Below are 23,394 nucleotides of genomic sequence, written 5' to 3' on the forward strand. Positions count from 1 at the left end.
AACGTTATCATTACTATTAGCGTGTTGCTGTAAAACTTTTGCGCTTGGATTCTTCCTGTCGTTGTCATCTCTTTCCCGTCGGCCGCTATCCAGCGATTCATGTCACGCAATGCATAGAGTTCGATAGTCTCGAAGACGCATCTACTTGCTGAACGGAGGGGTGAAAGGGAGCAAACGAACGACTGCGATTTGCGATTGCGATGTAAACCTAGAGAAAACAGACGACGACGACATCTCAAGTGAACAAGCGAGGACCTTACGAGATGCAGGGAACAACAAGGACGAGGATGTAGGGCATTATGCAAGAACTGTTATAGAGTAAAGCTGGTTTTTGGGGACAAAGCATCTTCGGAGTCGCGACGGTCGAGAGAAGCTCCTCCCCGATAGATATCATTGAGGGACGAAAGGATGGTAGTCGGAAAATCGTATTTGTTCTCCGCCTCCTCCTCCTCCTCCAGCGGTCTGATTGTAGTAGGGTTGCGTTTGCGGCTGAAACCCGGTTTCGCCTCCTCCTCCTGTTCCCGCTTCTCTCCCTATTCCGGCGTTTCCCGCCACACTCTGATACTGCACCTCTGTCTCTGACTCGGGTCGCCAAGGAGCCTGTATTGGGTCGATCGGAGGGGTCGCATAGTAGTTTTGTCTCGCTTCGTTCCACTCCGATATCTGATTAGTCGAGCACGAGACAGCCTGAGATGGAGCGTAAGGGGTAGGGAGAGTGTCGTCGGCGATCGGAAGAGAAGCAGAGCCAGAGGGGTGAGGGAAAGGATAGGAAGTACGACGTGCCTCGAGAGCAGCGCGACGATTGTAGTCCTCGTCCGGTACCGACGTCGGGGAATGATACTCGTCTGAGCGTGGAGGAGTGTAATGAGGGTAAGGAAGAGAAGGTACCGAAATGAAACGCTCGTGATTACGAAAACCGAGGAGTGGTTCTGTGCGTTGCTGATCTGGTGGCGCTTGATCGGGAAAGGAGTAGCTGGAAAGAGGTGGTGGAGGTGGCGGAGGTCGATATTGATTTAGGGATGAGAGAGGAGGATAGGCGGAAGCCGTTGCGGAGTGAGAGGAACTTCTTCTCGACGAGTTGTCGTACGCGACTGGTAGTCCTGTCGGTACCGCGTATGAAGGCGGATGTGGAACTGAAAGGGGAGAGACGGGAGGTCGTGGAGGTGCGAAGTATGACGCGGGCTGAATCGGATGAGGTCCCGCGTAGTATGCAAGTTCGGCGGATCTCGAGCGGGGGGACGGGTTTGAGGATTCACTCGTCAAGCTTACGATACTCGATCGGTGTTCGCTGCTGTTGTACGAGGAATGGCGTCCATACGGGGTGTAGCGAGGGGAATCGTAAGTAGAAGGGCCTGGGGAGAGTTGTTGGATGATTTCGTTCGACGGAGGCGGATCGATCCTTGTTCGAGGAGGCGGAGGTGTGGAAAGTGAGAACAAACCCATACCCGAACCCAATACGGTCGGTACAGGCGGACTAGGTAGAGGTAGAGGTTGTTCGTTCGGCGACCAAACAGTGGCGTTCGGGGAAAAGAGTGGTGAACCCGATTGCGACTGTGAATATTCTTCGTCGACTGATCCTGTCGAAACCGCACTGGCTCTCCTCGTTCGATCGGCTCGAATCCGAAGTTTCCGCTTCATCTTTTCGACATTTGCTGGGTTCCCGCGAGTGAACAGTCCCGAGTTGTGGCTAGTGTTTCGGCGACAGCGGAGGTGTCAGTCTTATTTTGACGCGTTCGCTTACTCGCTCGGAGAGAAGATAGAGCGTACGTGAAGACAACGACTCGAGCCTCGCCTCGTCTCTCGGGTTTTCGCCTGTCGCTCAAACGTCTGCACCGTCGAAAGACAATGTCAGTCGTCAACCACCTACAAGAAAGCACGAGATTGATCGACTCACTTGAAGTCATAATAGCTGAACGAGCAAGATAGGCGGATCGTATCAGCAAACGAATCAGCAAACGAATCTCGCACGGAAAAAGATAACTCTGCGACTGTTTTACCTCAACTGGCGTACAAATGAGCTCATACTGACCGCAAACAAATGGTCAGTATGACATCAATCAGAGACTGTGATCAGGGAGGAGGTACTCACGACTTGAAGTCGAGGTTAGGCCTCAATGCCTCCAACCCTTTGCTCTCGTCGACGGTGATTTGAAACTGATCTACCTCTCCGTCTACCCATCTGAGACTTTCTGGATCCCTCGGATTCTCCAACAAACTATCAGCCAGCAGATAGAGCCGAATCAGCGAACGTTGAATGAAGCCTCTGAGAGAGATCAGAGATGAACGTACCTGTGAAGCTGTACACAGAAGTTGGAAGGTTTGATCTTTGGCACCTTGCTCGTAGACGCTTTGCTACTTTCGCTGTTCATGAGTAGACCCGCCGGCGATCCAGGTTGAACGACGGCGTTGAAAAGATGTCAACCGGCAAGAGAACTGTAACGAGTGGAGAGTTTGTCGTGGCGTGCTGATTGTTGCCAGTTCTGCTGTAGCTGTAGTGTTGTGACAAGGGGTAGAGAAGTGAGGTCGCCAAGAAGTCGCTTCGCAAGCTGTGAGGTACGGGATAATGATTTTTTCGTTTCTTCCTGTTTCTCTCGCGAATAGACTAGACTTTTCGAAAATCAAAGTCTATCGGAACGCGAACAGCCCGGCAAGGAGGAGAAGGGAAAAAACGGTAAAAACTGCGTACGGAGAGGAACCCGTCGCAGGAACTTCGCAAGGTTTTCTCTTCTCCTTCCAGGTCAGTCTCGTCTTTGACGCACCTCGAACAGCGCTGCAGGAAACCGCAAGGAAGAAGATTCGAGAACTTGATGAACCAGAGACATCCCAGACATGCTTACGTGTGACTAGAAACTCTACTCTGACTGTACTTTCCCAAAGAGTGTCGGAGCTCTCTTGACGTTTTTGCCTTTACCTGCAACTGTCTCAGCAAAGAGAACACACTCGTGACTTCATTAGAGCAGTACCAAAATCAGCTCAAGTCACGTTCCCTGTACCCGTTGTCTCAGCTCGAATTTTGCAAGGCTGGCTGGCTTCCTGTCTTTCGCGCTGCCTCGATAGCGAGCCCAGAAGGAAGTAGCTTGAGGAGCTCACTCGAGTCTAGAGGTCCTCCGTTCATTACAGCTCGCTATATCGCGCGAGCATCTCAACGTTCTTCGCGAAGCGAGAGCGGAGAAAGGATTCACAAATTTACAGCAGAGACTCGACCGTGTTCGCCCGGGAACCGCCACTTACATCGAGCTCATCCCTTAGCCGTGGTCGTCTCGAGGTGCCGAGAGCACATACGGTTGAAGCGAAGAGGGACGACGAGCGCGAAAGAATCGGAGCCAAGCTCAAAAAGTGCAACTGACTGACAGGCTCACCGTGCCAACCTGGTCTTCTCCCTTGCTCTTCTGCTGTCTCACATCGACACAAGCTCACATGAAGATACCATAGATCATGCTCCCCTCGCATCTTGTCAAGAGAGTTGCCGGAGCTCGAAATTCGCCTCTTCCTCTCCTTCCTCCATTCGATTCGATTCGACTTCTCGCTCTACCGAACAACGTTCTGACAAGACTCCTCGACCTTCAACAAACGGATCGAAACTTCCACCGGCTGGCACAACTTTTGTTGATCATCTCTCCTCCACCTGATACCATCATGTCAAGCGATCCACGTCGTCGCGCGCGAGAAGCAAACGCAGCTCGTACAGGGTCCTCTACTCCACAACCTCCTCAATACGCGTCAAGGCCTCTCCAGTCAGCCAGCGATTTTGGCGCACCTCCTCCCTCTTCATCATTTTCCACCTCGTCTACCTCGCAAGCTCCTCCTCAAGGTACAAGATATCCCCAGAGCTCCTCCCAGAACTATGAACAGAAGCCGAATGTCGCTCGTTCTGCCTCGGCGGCCCCTCACGCTCAACTGCTCTCTTCCTCTTCCGTCCTCGAACAAGCGAATCAATTGACCAAGGGGAAACGAGTGAGCTTCTGCGTAGTTTGTGCAAGCAATCAGAACAGGAGTATGGAAGGCCATAACGTGTTAGCGTCAGTTCTCCTTTCTCTCTCGTGCTCTTTTCGCAAGCTCGTCTCGCTCAACTCATTGAATCGGTTCACAGGAAAGCGAACTTCAACGTCGTATCAGCTGGTACTGGCTCAGCTGTCCGACTTCCAGGTCCCTCGATCGATCGACCCAACATTTACTCGTTCGGAACTCCCTATGAAGATATGTATCAGGATCTCAAGTCGAAAGATGAACGCCTGTAAGTCTATCAGCTCTCTGAGAGACTAGAGCTCCTTCGACTGGCCTTTGACGCTGTGGAGAACTATAGGTATACGGCAAATGGGTTGTTGGGCATGTTGGATCGAAACAGAAAGATTAAAACCGCTCCGGAACGTTGGCAGGAAACGACTGATACGGCAGACGTCGTCATTACGTGCGAGGAAAGATGCTACGATGCGGTCATCGATGGTGAGTCGTCCGCTCAGCACTTTCTTTTGTGATGATTGAGAAGAGAGGCCATAGACAACTGACTCTTCTCCGACGGTTGCGAACGATTGAACAGATCTTTTGACTCGGGGAGGAGACTTGAATCGTCCTGTGCATGTCATCAACGTCGAGATCAAAGATAACCACGAAGAGGCTCTGATAGCAGGAAAAGCACTTCTGGACTTGTGCGCTGCTGTACGTCCGGCGCCCACCTTTTCTTTCTACTTCTCGAGTAGCTTAGCTTACGACATTGCTTGCCCTACGGTGGTTCGACAGATCGAGAACGCGAAAGATTTGGACATGGAAATGGATCGAATTCTCGCCGAACAACAGGAAAAGCATCCCCATCAATTGTTACACACTGTCATGTTCTACTGAGTGAAGAAGTGAAAGTAGAAGGAATGGATACAGCAAAGGAGGAACAGCAGGACTACAATAGGGCAAATCTGTCGCTGGACGTGAATTCCAGATGTTTTCGCTTCCTGACAGTCGAGAGTCTGGCGATTTAGCTTCAGGGGATGATTCTCCTGTTGGACGAAAGAGCTGATCACGGGAGAGCTGGTCGATTTGAGGATACTTAAGGCCTCTCGCAAGGCTCTCGCACAATGAAGCCAAAATGAAGCCTTCTGAGACTTTTTTCTCATCTTCTTCTGCGGCGTGAGATCGGCCGGATACGGATGAGCGAGACCTCTGAACATCTTGCAGACCGTCTGTGAAAAAGAGTCTCGAAAAATGTTGAAGTCGAGACCCTTTGCGGAAGCGCGAACCCTCTCAAGAACCGGAGATTCGAACGCGGATCTCTCTTTTTGCTCCAACACGAACCTCCTCGCCTTCCTCCACTCACACACTCGTTCACGAAGATGGCTAGCAAGTCTGTTGATATCCGTAAGTCGCGCTTCCCTTCTGCCTCGTTTGAGGAGCCCTTCCTCGTTTCGCGCCACGATGGCTAACTCTACTCGCTTCTCTCAGTTATTGTTGGTGCTGGTCCTACGTGAGGCATGATTCTCTTGCTCAGATGTGAACGTATGGCTGATATTATTGAGCGTTGGAATGGATAGCGGATTGGGAGCTGCCAAACGTCTCAACCAACTCGTTCGTGATTGTTTGTTTCCTCCTGCACTACTTGTAAGCTGACAGAGAACGCGTTTTGATACCGTAGAAGCACAACAACTACCTCGTAGTCGACTCGTTCGCTGAAGCTGGTGGTCTCGCTTCGACCGATACGACTCCCGAAGGTTTCCTCTTCGATGTTGGAGGGTCAGTTCAATCTCGCAATGTAGCACCGACTATTAGCTGATGCCGCTCTGTAAACAGTCACGTCATCTTCTCGCACTACCTGTAAGTTGCCTCATGCGAAAATCGCCGCGATTCACGAACGTTGATCTCTGAAATCTCGCTCTCTCGCACTCTAGCTACTTCGACGATGTTATCAACGAGGCTCTTCCCAAACCCGACGACTGGTACGAGCACGAGCGTGTCTCCTACGTTCGATCGAAGAACGTTTGGGTTCCTTACCCTTACCAGGTTCGTATTTCTTTCACTTCTCTTTCTCGCCCACCCAGAAGCTGACTCTATTTCTTCACCGAGTAGAACAACATCACGATGTTGCCTGTCGAAGAACAAGTCAGGTGCATCGAGGGAATGATCGATGCTGCCGAAGTTCGATCGAGGGCTGCTACGAAACCCAGAACTTTCGACGAGTGGATCGTTCGTATGATGGGTCAGTTCCCTTTGTTTTTCACTTTCCTGAGCAGATCATACTGACTCTGTGTGCAGGTGAGGGCCTCGCCGATATCTTCATGCGTCCTTACAACTTCAAGGTCTGGGCGACCCCTACGACTGAGGTGAGTCTCTCTCGCTTGTTCGTCACGTTTCGAAGAGGCTCATGGTTCTTCGTCTCTTCAGATGCAATGCGAATGGCTCGGTGAACGTGTCGCTGCTCCTTCGCTCAAGCTCGTCGTCTCGAATGTTCTCAACAAGAAGACTGCCGGTAACTGGTGAGTTCTTCTTCTCTAGCGCTTCTATCGAAATACACTAAGCAATCTCATCGTATAGGGGTCCCAACGCTACTTTCCGATTCCCTGCTCGTGATGGTACCGGAGGAATCTGGAAGGCTGTCGCAAAGACGATTCCCCAAGAGCGATTCCAATTCGGCACGACCGTCAAGCGCATCGAAGGTACCAAGAAGATTGCTCACCTCTCCGACGGCACGACTGTCTCCTACCGCACCATGATCTCGACTATGCCCCTCGACCAAATCTGCGAAATCACCGACGAAGCTGAAAACCTTCGCGATACCTCGAGGAAGCTCGTTTACTCTTCGACTCATGTTATCGGTGTCGGAATCCGTGGTGTTCTTCCTCCTCGTATCGGAGACAAGTGCTGGCTCTACTTGTGAGTTTCTCTCCCTTAGATTCCACTTTGCTCATTTCATTAACTTCTCGTTTTCGCGGTCGATCAGCCCCGAGGACGACTGCCCCTTCTACCGCGCCACCGTCTTCTCCAACTACTCCCCTTACAACTGCCCTCAGGCCGACGTCTCGCTCAAGACTCTTCAGACCGCCGACCCTTCTCTCTCCTCTTCCGTCGACACTTCGACCGCTCGACCTGGTCCTTACTGGTCGCTCATGCTCGAGGTCTCTCAGTCGAATCAAAAGCCCGTCGATGAGGCGAACCTCCTCGCCGAATCGATTCAAGGAATGATCAACACTGGTCTTCTTCAACCCGAAGACGAAATCGTTTCGACTTACCACCGCAAATTCGTGAGTCCTTTCTTTCCCGCTTGAGGACTCTTACTGATGTTCATTTTGACGCTGTAGCACCACGGTTACCCCACTCCTTCGCTCGTTCGTGAGAGCCAACTCAAAGTCCTCCTTCCCGAACTTCAAGAGAAATACGGCATCTTGTCTCGGGGACGCTTCGGTGCTTACAGATACGAGGTCGCCAACCAAGATCATTCTTTCATGCGTACGTCTAATGATCCTGATTTACGACTCGAGGCTTTCTTCTCCTCTCTTTCCTCGACTGATCTTTTGCGCTTCCCCTTCAACTTCCTCAGAAGGCGTTGAAGCATCAGATTTTGTTGCCGTCGGAACTCCGGAGCTTACGCTAGAGTACCCTGATGTAAGCGCTTCCCTATTCCTGTTACCGTTCATCGTTGACTTTTTCTTCTATTTCTTCTTTGCACAGCTCGTCAACGGCCGTCGCAACACTGAAAGGCGCCTCTAAGCGCTTCTACGCTCTTCTAGATCTCTCACCCTTCCTCTCTTTCCTCCCCTGTCATTTATCGTCATTTGTAGTGCTTCAGCAATTTTAGATTATTCCGTTTTTTCGTCTCTTTTCGATGCTCCTGTCTTGAACGCGAGTTACGCGTCATTAGCGATATTATGCTCGATACTTAGGCCAGCAGAACCTCGAGAGACACACTTTCGGAATTCCTGGTCGAGAGCCTTTGCGAAATTGCTTCGTAGCCTCTCATCTCTCTCTCTCATCACCTCGCCTCGACCTTTTACTCCTCTCACCGTGGCGATTCCACCGCGCAAGCTGGCTTCTCTACAGGCATCTTCGTCGGGTACGAGTTCGCCTTATCAGCCTGGCTCTCCCTCGACGAGTTCATCTTCGACTGGATCCGACTCTTTCGAACTCGGTAGTCGACGGAGACCGATCGCAGGGCGAGCCATGAGTAACGATCCAGATTCTCTACCGACCTACGTCTCGACTTCGTTCGATCTCGATGGACCGCCGGTCGGAAACTCTAATCGGTACTCGCGACGAGGAGCTGCTGCTGGAGGAGGAGGAGGAACACTGGCGCCTTGGAAACGGCCGAAATTCGTTGCTACACTACTCGTCGTAGCACTCGTCACCCTTTTGGTCCTGCCAGACGCGAATCGGACAGCAGCTCATTCGGCTCTCACAAACGCGGGAGTTCCGCTGCCTGATCAATTTCCCGATCGACTGCAGAGCTTCATCGAGTATATCAATTGGGACGACGGACGGAACGACTTGCGCTATGTACCTCCACCACCTGTCGAAACTGAAGATTTTGGTCTCAACGACGCGGATCTCGAAACTCCTCACAAATTCGAAACGAACGGTCAACTCTACGTAGAACCCCTCTCGACTTTCACAGAACCACCAGCACCTCACCCAATCCTCTCTCTGATCAAACGAGCTGAGAACGACTGGAACAGAAAAGTGCAGAGACAGAGTAAAACGTTGAAAGAAGCGGTGGAAGAATATCGTCGGAGGTACAAGAAGAACCCCCCTCGTGGGTTTGATCAATGGTGGGCGTATGTCAAGGCGAATCGGGTCATCCTCGTAGACGAGTACGATCAGATTCAGCACGATTTGGAGCCGTTTTGGGCATTGTGCGTTTTTTCTCTCTCGTGTCTCTCCTGAGTCATGAATCCATGCTGAACCTCTGGTCTTATCAGAGAACCCGGAGATCTCGCTCATCGAGTACGCGTGATGCAAGAGCGAGAGGAAACATTTACGATCAAAGTCGAAGACGGCAAGACGAGGGAAGAAGGAGAACAAGCATTCTTGAAGCGAGCGAAGGACCTTTCCGACCTCATCTCGCGCTTCAGTCAACACGTTCCCGACGTCAACATGACGTTCACTCGTCACGATCAACCTGCATGTCAGCTCGATTGGTTTCACAAGGAGCGAATGATTGAACTCGCTCAGATGGGAGAATGTGAGTCTCTTCCTCGTGTCGATCTGTGAAGGATAAGTGGTGATACTGACTCTTGGAATACCTCCCGTATAGACTGGGGACCTTCCGACTTTCTCGCTTCCGGCGATCCGAACCTCTCGAATTGGGCCGTCGGTTGCCCTCCTGATTCACCTCTCCGCCAAGTCGAAGCCGAAGTAATCGCCTCGTACGAAGATCAAGGTCTCCCCGTACCCTCGGCACTCGAGCTCAAGCCGAAACTGAAAGAAGCTTACGCTATCGCCTCCGCCAAAAAACGATCTTACATCTCCGATTACACTCCTTCGCTCGATATCTGTCAACATCCTGAAATCATGCCGATTCACGGTTTCACTTCGGCACCTGGTACCGACCCAGGACCCCTCGTTCCCCTATTCACATTCGCGAAAACCAACATTCATTCCGATATTCTCGTCACTCCGCTCGAACAATATTCTGATACCTACATCGGTTACGACCCGGATTGGGAGAAGAAGGACAACAACAGGCTCATGTGGAGGGGATCGACAACTGGAATCGACTTTTACGTCGAGAACGATTGGAAGAATTCGCAACGAGCTCGACTTCATTTCTTCACGAACGAAAAGAAGGGGAAACAACAAGTTTTGATCGCCGAGGGGGAAGGAGCTATCTCGGAGAAGGAATACTCGATCAATACGCTCAATAAGGCCTACATGGACGTTTCGTTCGCGGGAGGACCTGTTCAGTGCGATGAAGAGACGTGCGAGATTATGAGGGAGATGATCGATTTCAGACCGACGATGGGTTTGAACGAAGCGTACAAGGTATGTGGACCTCCTTCCTACTCTGTACACTCGCGATGCTGACTCGGTTTGTCGGGGTGATCAGTACAAATACGTGATGGACGTCGACGGAAACGGTTGGTCAGGTCGATTCCATCGGCTCATGTCGATGAAAGCCTGCGTTCTCAAGTCTACTCTCTTCCCCGAGTGGTACGGAGATCGTATCCAGCCTTGGGTCCAGTGAGTTTTATTCCTTTCTCTCCGTCTCTTGACTCGCGCTGACAACGTTCTCGAAATAGTTACGTTCCCGTCAAGGTTGACTATTCGGACGTCTACGACATCCTCACCTTCTTCAGAGGTACTCCTGACGGCAAAGGCTCACATGACGAGCTAGCGAAGAAGATTGGTCTCGCAGGGAAGCACTGGGCGAGAGATCACGTCAGTTCTAAAATGTGGCAATTAGTCGGCTCTTCTCGATTGCTGACCTTGCACGTCTTTCCCTCGCGATACAGTGGCGCAAACAAGATATGGCAGCATACATGTGTAAGTTCCGCTTCCCTTTCTTTTCGCAGGCAACTCCGTCGTTCTCAAGGCTGACTCGCACATGGTCTCCGTCTTTCTAGTCCGTCTCATTCTTGAATGGGCTCGCCTGCTTCATCGAAACGATGAGGACCCTCACAACCTTGACTTTGAGTTCTAAACTCTCATCGCCCCTCCGTCGATTCTCACCTCGTTCGCAAAAAAATCCGATGGACAATCCTGTCTCCCCCTTGTACCGCTCTTTACCACGCATCTTGATTTCATCATATAACATTCATCTTCGTCATGTCATACCGCTCGTTCGCTCCCTCACTCTTTACTTGTTCAAACAGCACGACCTTCATTCGATACCCAATTTACCTTATCTCCTTTTCACTTTCTTGTCTTATCTTAGATGTAGTCCGCTCCTTTTTCCGTTTACGGCGAGCGGGCATAGATTCGGATGTAACAGTGTCTCTCTCGGGTTCGCAAACTCAAACATAACTCGGAGAATCCTCTGTTGCAAAACAGAGCGAGAAAGAGTTCCGAATTCAACCATATCGAACCTCTCGGTCTTCTTCACGAAACCAGCTGCGATGGAACGAGGCAGCAATCGATGAGTTAAGCTTCTTGATCCTTCGAGGAACAAAGCTCGAAAGAGTGAACTTACTCATCCAGTACTCTGTTTTCTTCTTCGGTCCCATAGTTCATTATCACAGACTTTGATTGAGTGTAGGAGTGGTAGGCTTCGTGTCCGTTCTCCTGACGAGGGGGCAAGCGAACGAGTTTCGTTAGCGAATTCTCAGATCGAAAACTCCATATTGCACTCACTCTTCCTACTCCGGACGACTTGAACCCTCCCCAAGGCGAGCTAGGATCGTTACGATGATGGGTGTTGGTCCAAATGATTCCGGCGTCCAATCTGTCTGCAACGCGAATCGCTTGAGCTCCGTTTCGAGTCCAAATGCCCGCACCTGTGTTCGTCGAGAGAGAGTGAGCGATCTTGCATCGACAAAGTTTGAGAGTGCGACTCACCGAGACCGTATTCGGAATCGTTCGCGAGTGCGATAGCTTCTTCTTCCGTTTCGAAGGGAACGAGAACGAGCACCGGACCGAATGCTTCTTCCTTCCAAATTCTCAGGTCTGTAGCTTTCACTGCCTCGGACCCCGTAATCAAGGTAGGAGGGTAGAAGTACCCGTTGTCGAGATTAGCAGCATCTACAGGCGATGCCCCCGTCATTCGTTGTCCCCCGCAGAGAATCTGTGCTCCTTTATCTTTCGCGTCGCCGACGAGCGCTTCAACCACCCCGAGCTGTCGAGCGGAGATGAGAGGGCCCATCATTGAATCTTTCGAGAGAGGCGAACCGATTCTCCGTTCGATGGAGGCGCACTTTTCCGTGAGAGCCTTGACAAACGACGAGAATATTGATGAGTGAATGATGATTCGAGTACCTGCTCGATGAACGAATAGAATCAGTCCGTGCACTGAGCTTTTAGTGCGAAAGTCTCTCACCGGCAACACACGTCTGCCCTGATGCGATGAAGGACGCGAAAGCGACTCCGTTGACGGCCAGTGAGAGATCAACATCACCTGAAGCGAAGGCATGAAGAGTCTGAGCTTCCTGACTGACGAACGAAGAGAAGTAGAACCGACTCACTGAAGACCAAAATTGGTGCCTTCCCTCCGAGTTCAGCTGTGTAGCTCTTGAGTCCTTGTCCAACGACTGATCCGATAGCCCTTCCGGTCGCGGTACCACCGGTAAGATCAACTTTCTTGACGAGAGAGTGAGATACGAGGGCGGATCCGGTTGTCACGCCACCAGGGAGGATCGAGAGGACACCGTCGGGTACTACCAGAATGATACACATCAGTCGAAGCCTTCGACTCTGAGGTAAGTTGCGAACTTACAGCCCGCAGCTTGACAGATCTTTCCAAGTTCCAGAACAGTCAATGGAGCGAGCTCGGAAGGCTTGAGAACGACCGAGTTTCCAGCGGCTAAGGCAGGCGCGAGCTTCTTGATCGAGATGAGGAGCGGATGATTAAAGGAGGAGATGAGGGCTACGACTCCAAGCGGCTCCCGCTTGACGAAATTCAACAGGTTTCCTCGAACCGGCTGACAGGATCCCTCCTCCGTTCGAGCGAGTGCCCCGAAGTAGAGAAACCATTCGCCGAGACGACCGAGCTGAGTCGTCATTTCGCGAAGAGGTCGACCGGTCTGTAAAGTTTCGAGCAGAGCGAGATCTTTGACTTTTGCGGTGAATAATCGAGCGATTTCGGATAGCTGAACGTCAAACCGCCGTCAGCGTCAATATATGATGAGGATCATACTGTATAGAGCTACTCACCACCGCTGCTCGATCGGCTGGCGCTTGCTTACTCCAAACTCCCTCTTCGAACGTCTTCTGTCCAATCTTGACAGCCTCATCCACTTGCTCAGCCGAGGCAGCATGGCATTGGGCGACAATCTCTCCTGTTGCCGGGTTCTCAATCGGTATCCTGGGTGTATAAAGAGCAGGGTCAGCTTCACTTGAAGATAAGAGATCAAGAGAATTGACGTGCGATTCTGCCTTTCCCGTCACATCTTTGCCAGCTACGAACAGCGGATACGAGTCTTTGATCGCGTAGGACATGGCGATGCGGTTAATCGTGGTCGACAGGAGAAGCAAAGCTATCTGGATTTTTTTGAAGCAGCTCCACTCTCGGGAAAGGTTCTCTCGAGAACGGCTCGGCCGATGAGAGACTTCGTATAGAAACGAGTGCAATACAATCAGAACGGAGAGCTAAACAACCGATGAAGAGTAAGAGACAGGGAGAAATAAGTAACAACAAAAGGCAAACAGAAAATCAACTCCGACGAGAAAAAGCGTCCTAAGCTTTCCACCATTCGCTCAGGCAGAGATAGGTTGCTGGACAGCGTGACCGTTTACGCCGTTCACCTTGTGGACCGGAGGAACGTCGTTCGCGATCTTCTTTGTCGAAGCAGCGGGTGCCTCGATCAATTGAGGAACGGGAGGAACGTCGATGCCTTCGAGGTAGAACGCCGTGTCGCCTTCGACACCGGGCATCTCCTCGCGAGTCCAACCAGTTCCGAGCCACGCGAATCGGTTCTTCTGAGGCGTAGAGAGCGTGTAGTTGTAGTCCTCCCATCGAGGGTGTTTGAGCGTTTTGATCGCATGCAGGCACGATCCAGGCCAGAGAGCTACGACGGGACCCTCTGTGATAGCGAAACGACGTCGAGAGTCAACGCCGTGGCGAGGACATAGGAGAGATTGAGAAAGATAGCTTACCTTCAAGTCCCTTCTTGTACCACGATCGACACTTTTCGCTGTAAACCGTCTTTTGAAAGTAGGTGTGAACAAACGTCATGAAGTCATCGACCGCTTCTTGTTTAACCGACATCGTTCGGTAGTTCTCCCTTTGCATTTTATCGATGCACTAGAGCGAAACGCCGAGTCAGTCCTGTCTTCTGGGTCGAGAGGGACGTTTGCATGGAAAGAGACTCACCTCGACGATGTAATCAACTTCGCGCTCGAAGAGTACGAGTAACGATCCAGATCCGAGAGATGAGTTGGGTCCATTGACGACGAACTGATGGGACGAGAATGGTCAGAACGCAAGCTCCGTCTATAGGTTTGAAAGGGAGGCAGACTTACAAAGTTAGGATGATCAGGACCGATTGCCATCGATAAGTAGTGCTTCGGAACGTCGGCCCAGAGATCTTGAACGTTCGACCCGTTTCGACCGACTATAGGAAAGAGCGAAGAATGTGAGCCACGGCTCGCAATGAAAGCTAGAGAGCATCAGTCCAGGCTTACTGATGGGGATGCGAGGTCGGTATGAAGTGTCGAACCCAGTAGCGAATACGATCGTGTCGTAATCTCGTTGAGTCCCGTCTGCAGTTTCGATACCGGTCTCGGTGATTCGCTTGATCGGGTCCGAGACAAAGTCCACGTTGTCTTCGACTAGAGCTTCGAGGTATCCAGGGCCGGGAGTCAGGCTGCAGACGCAGAGGAAGGTAAGTCAGGAATCTCGGGAGAATGATCGAGACGAGACGTACCGGCGACATGCGACGGGGAAAGTTGGGATGAGCTTTTCAGCAATGTGAGGCTTCTTCGCGAGTTTCTCTTGCACTGTATGAGTAAGATGATCAGACCTTGTGCGGAAGAAGGCATGAAGGAGAGAAATTCGACTTGCTCATTTGTCGGAACGCCTCGACTGCTCCAAGCTGCAATTCGCTGCCCTTCATCGTGACTCCGTGCACAGAGTTGAGCTACTCGACACGAAAGATCAGCTTGACTCGTATAGCGATCTACCAAGAGGAGGACACGTACCTCTTTCTCCATTGACTTTCGGAACTTGTGGTACTCGTCCGGGTTCTCAGTCCAGAATCGCTTCTCCTCTTCCGTAAAGGTATGGTTAGATCCATCAGGCGAGCGCTTGAGGAGCTGAGTCGAAGCGAAAGGAGAAGCGATCCAGGCAGATCCGCGAACGTAGTTGTCGACTCGGGTGGCGTGGGGTTGAAGAGCGGGAACGATTTGAATCGATGATGAGCCCTGTAAGAGTCAGATAATATCAGCTACTAGATATGAGTTGAGACAGCAGAATTGCGTACAGATCCAATGACTGCGACCTTTTTCCCCTTTTGTTCCTCCGCTCCTTCAGTGTAAGCTGCTGAGTGAAGTTTCTTACCCTGTTGATATCGGAACAGTATCATACAGTCAGCTTACCACGTTCGAACAATGACTCGTAGGGAACAGACTCGCCTTGAAGTCGTGCAATCCCTTGATATCGGGCCAGTTCCAGCGAGAAAGTCCTCCCATTCCTTGAATGACCACGTCCGCCGTCTCCGTCTTCTCTCCTACCTTCTCTCCAGCTTCGTTCGTGAGATCGAAGGAGAGAACCCATTGAGCAGTTTCTTCGTTCCATTCGGCTCGGGTCAAGGTGTGAAGGTAGCGAATGAATCGGTCGAGGCGGTATTTGGCGGCGACGTCCTCGAGGTATTGACGAATCTCGGGTCCAGGTGCGTAGAATTTGCTCCAGTTGTACTAGAATTCGAGATACCTACGTGTCAGCCTTTCATGAAAACTGTGCAATCCGAATCTGCTCAACTTACGTTAGGGGAGAAGGTAAGGGAATAGCAATGTGCGGGAATCTGAAGTTGAGACCAGTCAGCTCGTGCGAAGAGCGTCAAGGAGGACAGAAATTGACTCACATCGCAAGCGAGACCGGGATAGCTGAAAAGAAAGAAGAAAAGTCAGTAAACTCTGAATACTGTAGTTTGCGGAATCGCAGCTCGAATTTACCTGTTCTCGAACCTGGACAGTATAGAAAAGAGGTCAGCAAGCGCTCAACATCCAGAAGGAGCGAGAAAACTCACCAGGTACCTCCGACTTGGTGATTCTTCTCGTAGATGTTGAGTTCGACGTTCTTCAACCTCTGATCAATACGGATACCAGCGATAATTCCCGAGAATCCAGCTCCGACTGTAGAATGGATGTCAGCGAGACCATGTCCATCGTCGGGAGATCGCAGAAAGACTCACTCATGGCGACCTTGAGTTTGCGGTGAGAGTTATCGATGGGGTAGTCTTCGAGCTTGAAGGGCGAGGTACCGAGCTCCCTCGGGAGTCCAGTCATTGGATCCAAGTCGATGCTGATCCTGTGAACCGACCAGCAACGATCAGCGAGAAGAATCGGGGAAGAGCCAAGGAAACAAACACTCACATGGTGTACCGAGTTTAGTGAAGGTGGGTGTGAAGGAGCGAGAGCAAGAGCAAAGTAGAGTGAGAAAGGGAAGAACACCCGAATTCTCGACTGTGGGAGAAGTCCGTGACAAACGGAAGAGCAAGTTCCAATGAAGTGGGGGCGAAGGGAAGAAATTTGCGCTATTTGCCCTTCCGGCTCTGACGATCGCACGTTCAACTTCCGGCTTTATGTACTCGGCTCGATTGACATCCTTCGTGTGAGCTCGCGACCCAATCAATTTCCAATGAAAAAAGAGTGGATAATAATTTCTCAAGTGACTCTCGGGCCAACCTCTCCGACTTCCTTCATGGGCCCGCTTCCCTCCTTCGACCTACTACTGCCCCAGGACTCGATCCTCGCCTCTCTCTGCGACCCTAAACTTCTTCAACGGCCCGAGATTTCCCTTTCCTTTCCCGTCTGCGTCGCTCGTACTCCAACTGAGCTTCTTCATCACTGTCGTCCTCGTCGTCGGAAGACGATACAACAAAGTCGTCCTTCTTCATTCTACGATTCCCGGCATGATCATCGGCGCCGACCGAATCGAACAAGACGGTATTCTCCCCTTCCTCTTGACGGCCGCGACGTTTTGCAGCAATACTTCCCTCTTCGTCCCCGTAGTTGTGGGTGATATTGATCAGCGGTACGTGATGTCCTTTCCCGAGTTGTTCGCTTCGTGCGGTGAACCCGAAAGAAGACCAGGAACTGAAGCGAGAGGAGTCGGGGAAGAATTTGCGAAGAGATTGAGCGGTCGACATCGTCGGGATCTGAGTGTAGGGTTGGGGAGGAGCTGCTGGAGTCGGAGCAGGAGGTGCATAGTTCCAATGAGCGTCGAAATAGAAGACTGACGACCGCGAAAGGGTCAGCCACGTAGCGGAAAAGTTTTCTCGAGAACAAGCACAGTCGACAAACCGACGAGCATCACGAGGAACGTCACTGTGGGTAGCACACGAGAAGTCAATGGGAAGTACTCGATCGAGAAGTGAGTGAGACGACTTACAGATCGCGCAGATGACAATAAAAGCGCTAAAGGTGATTGAAAGTACTTTTCGTTGACACGCCTTCTCGTTATCGCCACTGTTTCTCCACCAGAGAGAGTACAGTCGTCAATATTGAACTCGTTATCCGTCCTGGGAAGAAAGAGCTCGGAATCACCAAAGCTTGTCGAACCCCCTCTGCGAAAAGACGGAAAGATTAGCTACGAGTCCCCACGAGGAGAGATCGTTTGACGCACTCTAGTGATCATAAAAGCGAACCAACAACAGTTGGCGATCGTAGCTGCAATGCCGAGAGCGCAGAATAGAGCGAACGAGAGCGCCTTTGACTTGAGTCTCAACGAGTGAACCATGAACAGGCACTTTACACTGAATAACGCATTGAGTATCATGGCCGCAACTAGTCGATGCGAAGTTAGCGTTCCGTACACTGCCAGAGAGACCGGAAGAGCTCACTCTTGAAGATTTTGGTGACATTATCCGGATTGGGCCACTTTCTCGAGAGATTCCAGGCGAAGAAGAACGTGCAGATACCCGCAAGGGGGCAGAGGAGTAGGACACTGCACCAGGTAACGATTCGACCTCGAAGAAGCAGCGGCATGGCAGTGAAGACGAAGCAGAATCTGAGAACAGACGGTCCCGTCTCAAAGAGCGCTCGTCCCCCGAGCACGAGCACTTCTTCCGCGGCAAGTCCGTTGTACATCTAACGCCTGTACAGATCCTCGACGCTTCGTTACCAGAGATCAGGGAAGACTAACAGTTCAACCGGGATAAGCGAGACGAGTTGCTTGGAGGGCAGTCGACGAGGCTGGTAGGAAAGGGTCGCGCTAGCGGTAGGTGAATTGCTCGTCTTCTGTGCTCGTAGTGGATCGTTCGCAGATGTCAGGGTCGAAATAGATGCGTAGAGGACGAGAGAAAGGTTCGATCTCTTTTGGTCGTGTCACTCAACGTTTCAACTCGCCAATGTTGTCAATCCTCGGTCTCGTGGGCTTAGCAGCAGCCGCGAGCGCATCTGGATCAACTCCCGAGAGCTGGACACCACCCGCGAACCTTCACTACTCGAAAGCGGCTTCATTCAGAGGAATCGCGGGAGATGGCTCCATCAGCAACCACGATGTGTCGGGACATGCGTGAGTCGTCCTACCACCAATATCATACTCAGTAGCTATTCTGACACGCTCTCCTACAACGGAAAAGAACGGTGTTGCCTGGAGTTCACGATTTCTTGCGACTTGTACCCGTACGTTACCCTTGTCTTCCTCTCTTTCGCTGGCTGTAGAAGCTCACGAGGCTCGTTTGTATCTACTATAGCCTTCGCCGTTAGCACACGGAGCAGTGTTCTCGGAATACCCGATCAAATCCAAAGAATGGGTCGTAGAACTCGCTTTCCGACTTCATGGTCCGCCCACCGCAGGAGTTACAGAAATGGCAGCAGATGGGACAGTCAAGAAGCTGCACAAGGGTGGACGAGGTCTCGCCTTCTGGTATACCAAGGTGAGCTCAGAGAATGAAAACGAAAGCTTGTGAAACCAAACCTGAAAACATTCTCATCTCTTCTGTAGGAAGGACTGCCCGGACCGATAACGCTCTCTTCAAACCCGAAAGTGAAACCGAATCCTCCGCCTACGACCGGAGTAGACTCGAGAACCGATCCTCTCGTATCTCTCTTCGGTTCTCGAATCGCTTTCGACGGTCTAGGAGTTGTTTTCGATACTTCGCCAAACGCCCCTCTGTGGAAACGAAGTGATCCTCGATTGACCGAACAAGACCAACCTTGGGGAGTTGGATCATCTGGTGTAGTTTCGGGAATCATGGACGATGGAACCGGAGGATGGTTGGACAAGAACGATCGAGTTTTGAAGAAAGACGATGAGGCGGCCTATCTCGAGAGGGCTATCGGAGAATGTGAAGCGGCATTCAGGAATGCTCAAGGACTTTTATGGGCGAGGATCTCGTACGTTGCGAACACTATTCGGGTCCGTCAGAACTTTCTCATTCTCCATCTCGTTTGCGAATCAATACTGATCCCCTCATCCGTGACAGGTTGATCTCGGTGAGCTCCTTGTATCATTACTATCTCTCAAGACGTCGTGTTGACCTTTTGTTGCCTTTCGTCTGTAGATCTCGCGCCGCACACGACTCTAGCGAAAGCAGGTCGAGATTACGCGCACAACTGCTTCACTCTTGACGGCGTCAACCTCACCCCAAACAACTACCTCGGTATCTCAGGTCTCGCTAGTGGCAATACTGAGCCCGACACGATCGATATCTACGCGATGGACGTCTTTGAGGTTCTCGAAGCTGTAAGCTCATCCTCTCTCGAATCTTCTGCAGTCTTCGAATCAATTCGCTGAAACACTCGTACCTCACGTTGCAGGGCGATCCTGGATATGGCGCTGGACTCGAAGAACCCCTTGAAGATCTTTCCGAGGAGCCGCTCGAAGGAACTACCGATGAAGCTGTGAGTTCTTCCAGGTCGCTCTCGTGATGAAGCTAGTCTCACTCTCGTCTCGTACTGGGTAGATTCCTACCTTGACACACGAGATCTTCCTGTACGCTCTTCTCACTCAACACCTCTCTGAATTGACTAACTGACTGATCTCTCGTTCTCACAGTTCTCAAGCTAAGATGGTCGAAGCAATCGATGCTCTTTCTCGTAAAGTAGAGTCGTTGACTCATACAGTGAGCTCGATGGCCCGTGGTAGTCCTGACGGAAGCGGAAGAGGAGGATCAGTCGGCAGCGGAATGTGCGTTTTCCCGAGCTTACACTCGCCTCGGCTGAATACTGACGGAGACTCTTGGCTTGTACCTAGTGGAGAGCCGCGCGCAGCAGCTATGGAAAAACACTTGCAAGATCTCGTTTCGACTGTCAATGACCTAAAAGAATCTGGAGCCGGCTCGAGTTCTACGGGAAACGAACAACATTCGGAATCTCTCACGCACCTTCTTCAACTTCAAGATCGACTCATGGTCGAGCTCAAGGCCTTCGGACACAAACTTGACAATTCGAACGTTAGTTGTCCACTTCTCTTTTGTTCGAAGGCAGAGCTGACCCCCTTTTTGTCGATCCAGAGCGCCTCGTCTGCATCTCTTTCCACTCTCACGTCGCGTACGAGTGAACTCTTGACGCTCCTCAAACAAGCCTCGAGCGATTTCGAAAAGGCGACATCGATCCAGTGGACAAAATACCTCTACGGTTCTCTCGGACTTGTCTCGGGCGCCCTCCTCATGCGATGGAGAGAAAAGGCGAGGAGGGATGACGTCTGGGGTACAACAACGAGAAAGATGCTGTAGCAGGCAACTCGTTGAAAAAGGTGTCAGGAATTCAGTCAGTATTTGCAAACTATTCAACATCTTGCAGCAGATTCGCGTCGAGACAAACGGGAGAGGTAAGAGAGAACAAACGAATTATCTATGTAAATGCGACAGGCGAGGTGAAGTGATACAGGATGGGGAACAACAGAAAGCAGATGATTACAAGCTAGACCTCTTCGAACTGATTTCGTTCCTCAACATGAGGATTCGTGATTCGAGTCGGTTCGCAAAGTCGTATCCACTCAAACTCGAAACGCCATCAAGGTGCTTTTCCGCTTCAGCTAGGATCGGCTTCCAAATCTTCTTCTTCTCGCTCGAGTTCGCTCCTCGGGCCTCCAAATCTCCTCGCTTGAGAGTCGCACAGGCTCGTTGGAAGAGAGAGAAGGCGACCGTCCAGCGTTCTTCGACAATTTTCGGCGAGTTGAGGGCGATTTCTTGGAAGTAAGAATTTGCGATTTCGAGAGACTTGCTGTCGCCGAGCGAAAGGTATAGAGTGCCGAGGAGGAGATCTCGAATCGAAACTTCGTCGAGAGAGTCGAGATCGTTCTGAGGGTCGTACTCGCGAGAGGTGGCGGTAGGCGTGCTTGCGACGCTGGGGGATGGTCCTGAGAATCGAGGGTTCGCAGGTGTGTATTTCGGAGGTGGAGAGAAAGTAGAGAGATGGTCGATCTGTTGTTGAACAGCTTCAGGGGGAGAACGACTGCCGGTTGTCGACCAGAAGATGCCGAGTTCCATCGCGTTTGTGATCTTGATAACTTCCCAAAGTTTCGCGTCGGCCGCTAATCTTCCCGCTTGGATCCACCTCTCTCTCTTGAGCTTGTGGGCCTCGAGTCGACGAGAGATAAAGTTCTCTGTGACTGGCGGTTCTCCAAACATCCTCTTCTGTTCAAAGTGTGTCGGCAGTTTCTCCAGCAGTTTGTCGAGACGTTCGACGATTTCTGGCGTTCGTCCTCGTTGATTGACTTCTTCGATCAAAGCGCCCGCAGCTATTGCGACGTATGTAGCGAGACTCCATTTGTTCATGCTGAGGATGTAGACGCTCGTGAGCTGGGACTTCAACGATAAAGGAAAAGACCGATTTCACTTACGTGCACATGCGCTCAAAGTTGTCGGCAGTCTTGATGTAATCCGCTTTGGAAAGGTAGAGCCATGAGAGCTGAAGAGGGAACATGTCAGTGAGAACGCGCTTCGGGGGGTTCAACCGAAGAGGCGACTTACCTCGAATACAAGCAGAGAATCCGCTTCTCGGAAGGCCGATCCAATCTTGAGATTCGTTTCGATGATCTCGATCGCGTCGTCCGGACGGCGTTGATATCGGGCGAGTTTGGCACCTGTCACAGGAATCAGAATTGGAATCATCCTGCAAGACAGGGGAACGTCGAGAGACTTACGGTTCAACTGCCACAGCGTACCATTCGGGAAACGAGAGATGACACGATTCAACATGCTTTCGCAATGATCGAACAAGTACTGCTCATCCGCTTGCCACCCGCTCACTGCGAGACGAGAAGAATGGTTGAGCTTGAGAGGTCTGCGAGAAGCGAGGCGAAAGTGAACTCACGTAGGAGAATCAACCCATACCACGTCAAGAGAGTCAAAGCTGCGAACGCCGAATGTACATCTTTTCCGGCTGAAGCGGAAATTGTGAGTAACTTCAGAGCTCCTTCACGATCCGTCGCTCCGAATCCAACCCAAGACATGAGCTTCCGAGCCTTTGGAGCTATTGCAGCGAGTAAGGAACTGAGTACTCACTCTGAGCAAGGAGAAGGAGGGGAAGTGCTCACGCATCATCGAAGTGATCAGTCCAAAAAGCCCTCCTCCCAATGCAGCCCCATTTATCTGCATACTAGCGATTGGATCCTCCTCCCACAACGGATCAGGATGGATCTTGAGGGATCGAGTAGCTGAGCTGAGGTCATCCACACTCGCATCGGCGGAACCGGAGAGACTGTTGTTAGCCGAAGTAGAGGCGGATCCGGATTTCTGAAGAGTCGTGAGAGCTGGACTCGAGCTCGTGTGTCGAAGAGGAAGCTCTTTTCGACGTTTCCAAGGGAGGAAGGAAGAGCCGAACGAAGAGGGAGACGAATCAGAGGTGGGATTCGCTTTCTGAGCGAGGTAATGATCGTTGAGGCGAGTGAAGATGGTGTCGAGCGACTCGGAACTGTCGAATCCGTTCGGGAATACGGTCTTCTCGACTTGGTTGAATCCACTGTGCGCCTTTTTCATCTTCCAAAGTCCCGAGATGAAACCTGAGTAAGTTTCCGAAAGAATTGCGATGAGCGCACTGGCGATTTGCGCGTCGGCGATCAGTAGCTTGTAAGCGATATCGACTGGGTAGATGTAGTCCTCCTTTGCTCGTTTCGCGTTGAACGCTGTAGTCGCCATCGTCTCCGCTTCGGTGAGAGTATCGACCGCCTGTCAATGCTTGAGTTTCGTCAGTCCTTTCCTCGATCCTCACCTCGAGTTTTGATCACGTACCCGTTGTAACTCATCGTCTTCGCGACTGAGAGCGGCAGCGAGGAAGTACGTTGTTCCCAAGCCAAGCTTTGCAAACGCCGATTGAGAGTCTGCTTCGAGAATCCGTTCAGCCGCCTTGATATCGTTGTTCAGTAGGCAATCAAACCTATCAGGTCAAGAGGGCTCTTCATCAGCACAGCGTTCACCGACCGGAACGTTTTCGAGATCTAAACGTGGCGGTGCAAGAAAGCGAGCGAAGAGAGGGGATTGAAGGATAGAAGGTAAGACTGACCCTCTAGTCGCTGTGTCCAGCTGTTCTATAATCTCCTGTCGGTGGGCCATGTCGGAGGGTCGAGTTGAAGAGTCTGGAGAGACACCGAGGCGGCGCAGTGACGAAAGTCGCTCGTTCCGGATATTTCGCCCTTCAGGTGGAATGTACACCACAGTCTCG

At 51.4% G+C, this 23,394-nt stretch overlaps 8 protein-coding genes across 8 annotated transcripts; 4 read left to right on the top strand and 4 right to left on the bottom strand.

The window, feature by feature from the left end:
* Nucleotides 1-390: 390 nt before the first annotated feature.
* JCM6883_003742 (uncharacterized protein) lies at nt 391-2,369 on the bottom strand (the record flags this gene model as incomplete). The annotated part of the gene is made up of 6 exons (XM_076628713.1): nt 391-1,687; nt 1,768-1,827; nt 1,895-1,909; nt 1,998-2,024; nt 2,090-2,215; nt 2,290-2,369. The coding sequence occupies 6 exons, from the start codon at nt 2,367-2,369 to the stop codon at nt 391-393; spliced, it is 1,605 nt and encodes a 534-aa protein (XP_076491449.1).
* Nucleotides 2,370-3,636: 1,267 nt separating this feature from the next.
* On the top strand, nt 3,637-4,839 carry SSU72 (RNA polymerase II subunit A C-terminal domain phosphatase; the record flags this gene model as incomplete). Its single annotated transcript, XM_076628714.1, has 5 exons — nt 3,637-4,019; nt 4,091-4,234; nt 4,304-4,443; nt 4,538-4,656; nt 4,738-4,839. 5 exons carry the CDS (start codon nt 3,637-3,639, stop codon nt 4,837-4,839), a joined length of 888 nt encoding a protein of 295 aa, XP_076491450.1.
* A 482-nt stretch (nt 4,840-5,321) lies between these two features.
* Nucleotides 5,322-7,689, top strand: JCM6883_003744 (protoporphyrinogen/coproporphyrinogen oxidase; the record flags this gene model as incomplete). The annotated part of the gene is made up of 14 exons (XM_076628715.1): nt 5,322-5,346; nt 5,431-5,452; nt 5,520-5,553; nt 5,621-5,718; nt 5,776-5,799; nt 5,874-5,985; nt 6,052-6,181; nt 6,238-6,305; nt 6,367-6,458; nt 6,517-6,855; nt 6,923-7,223; nt 7,281-7,428; nt 7,520-7,584; nt 7,651-7,689. 14 exons carry the CDS (start codon nt 5,322-5,324, stop codon nt 7,687-7,689), a joined length of 1,497 nt encoding a protein of 498 aa, XP_076491451.1.
* A 450-nt stretch (nt 7,690-8,139) lies between these two features.
* JCM6883_003745 (uncharacterized protein) lies at nt 8,140-10,615 on the top strand (the record flags this gene model as incomplete). Its single annotated transcript, XM_076628716.1, has 7 exons — nt 8,140-8,828; nt 8,895-9,157; nt 9,230-9,957; nt 10,022-10,155; nt 10,215-10,353; nt 10,428-10,458; nt 10,539-10,615. The coding sequence occupies 7 exons, from the start codon at nt 8,140-8,142 to the stop codon at nt 10,613-10,615; spliced, it is 2,061 nt and encodes a 686-aa protein (XP_076491452.1).
* A 370-nt stretch (nt 10,616-10,985) lies between these two features.
* On the bottom strand, nt 10,986-13,065 carry JCM6883_003746 (aldehyde dehydrogenase; the record flags this gene model as incomplete). The annotated part of the gene is made up of 9 exons (XM_076628717.1): nt 10,986-11,025; nt 11,105-11,196; nt 11,266-11,408; nt 11,470-11,886; nt 11,948-12,025; nt 12,093-12,284; nt 12,344-12,716; nt 12,781-12,931; nt 12,995-13,065. 9 exons carry the CDS (start codon nt 13,063-13,065, stop codon nt 10,986-10,988), a joined length of 1,557 nt encoding a protein of 518 aa, XP_076491453.1.
* Nucleotides 13,066-13,323: 258 nt separating this feature from the next.
* On the bottom strand, nt 13,324-17,563 carry JCM6883_003747 (flavin-containing monooxygenase; the record flags this gene model as incomplete). Its single annotated transcript, XM_076628718.1, has 20 exons — nt 13,324-13,649; nt 13,723-13,870; nt 13,940-14,023; nt 14,089-14,180; nt 14,251-14,432; nt 14,493-14,565; nt 14,630-14,705; nt 14,767-14,988; nt 15,048-15,125; nt 15,199-15,480; nt 15,549-15,587; nt 15,648-15,669; nt 15,739-15,750; nt 15,813-15,918; nt 15,978-16,093; nt 16,612-17,020; nt 17,089-17,112; nt 17,177-17,253; nt 17,332-17,351; nt 17,411-17,563. The coding sequence occupies 20 exons, from the start codon at nt 17,561-17,563 to the stop codon at nt 13,324-13,326; spliced, it is 2,541 nt and encodes an 846-aa protein (XP_076491454.1).
* Nucleotides 17,564-18,134: 571 nt separating this feature from the next.
* JCM6883_003748 (legume-like lectin family protein) lies at nt 18,135-20,465 on the top strand (the record flags this gene model as incomplete). Its single annotated transcript, XM_076628719.1, has 11 exons — nt 18,135-18,301; nt 18,369-18,411; nt 18,483-18,665; nt 18,734-19,147; nt 19,215-19,224; nt 19,293-19,474; nt 19,549-19,632; nt 19,695-19,723; nt 19,787-19,918; nt 19,985-20,183; nt 20,244-20,465. The coding sequence occupies 11 exons, from the start codon at nt 18,135-18,137 to the stop codon at nt 20,463-20,465; spliced, it is 1,665 nt and encodes a 554-aa protein (XP_076491455.1).
* Nucleotides 20,466-20,645: 180 nt separating this feature from the next.
* JCM6883_003749 (uncharacterized protein) lies at nt 20,646-23,285 on the bottom strand (the record flags this gene model as incomplete). Its single annotated transcript, XM_076628720.1, has 8 exons — nt 20,646-21,510; nt 21,575-21,642; nt 21,705-21,817; nt 21,878-21,982; nt 22,048-22,206; nt 22,271-22,901; nt 22,965-23,109; nt 23,236-23,285. The coding sequence occupies 8 exons, from the start codon at nt 23,283-23,285 to the stop codon at nt 20,646-20,648; spliced, it is 2,136 nt and encodes a 711-aa protein (XP_076491456.1).
* Between the last annotated feature and the right edge of the window lie 109 nt (nt 23,286-23,394).

This window comes from Sporobolomyces salmoneus (assembly GCF_050403485.1).
Source record: "Sporobolomyces salmoneus JCM6883 DNA, S_salmoneus_JCM6883_v1_ctg2, whole genome shotgun sequence".
NCBI lineage: Eukaryota > Fungi > Basidiomycota > Microbotryomycetes > Sporidiobolales > Sporidiobolaceae > Sporobolomyces > Sporobolomyces salmoneus.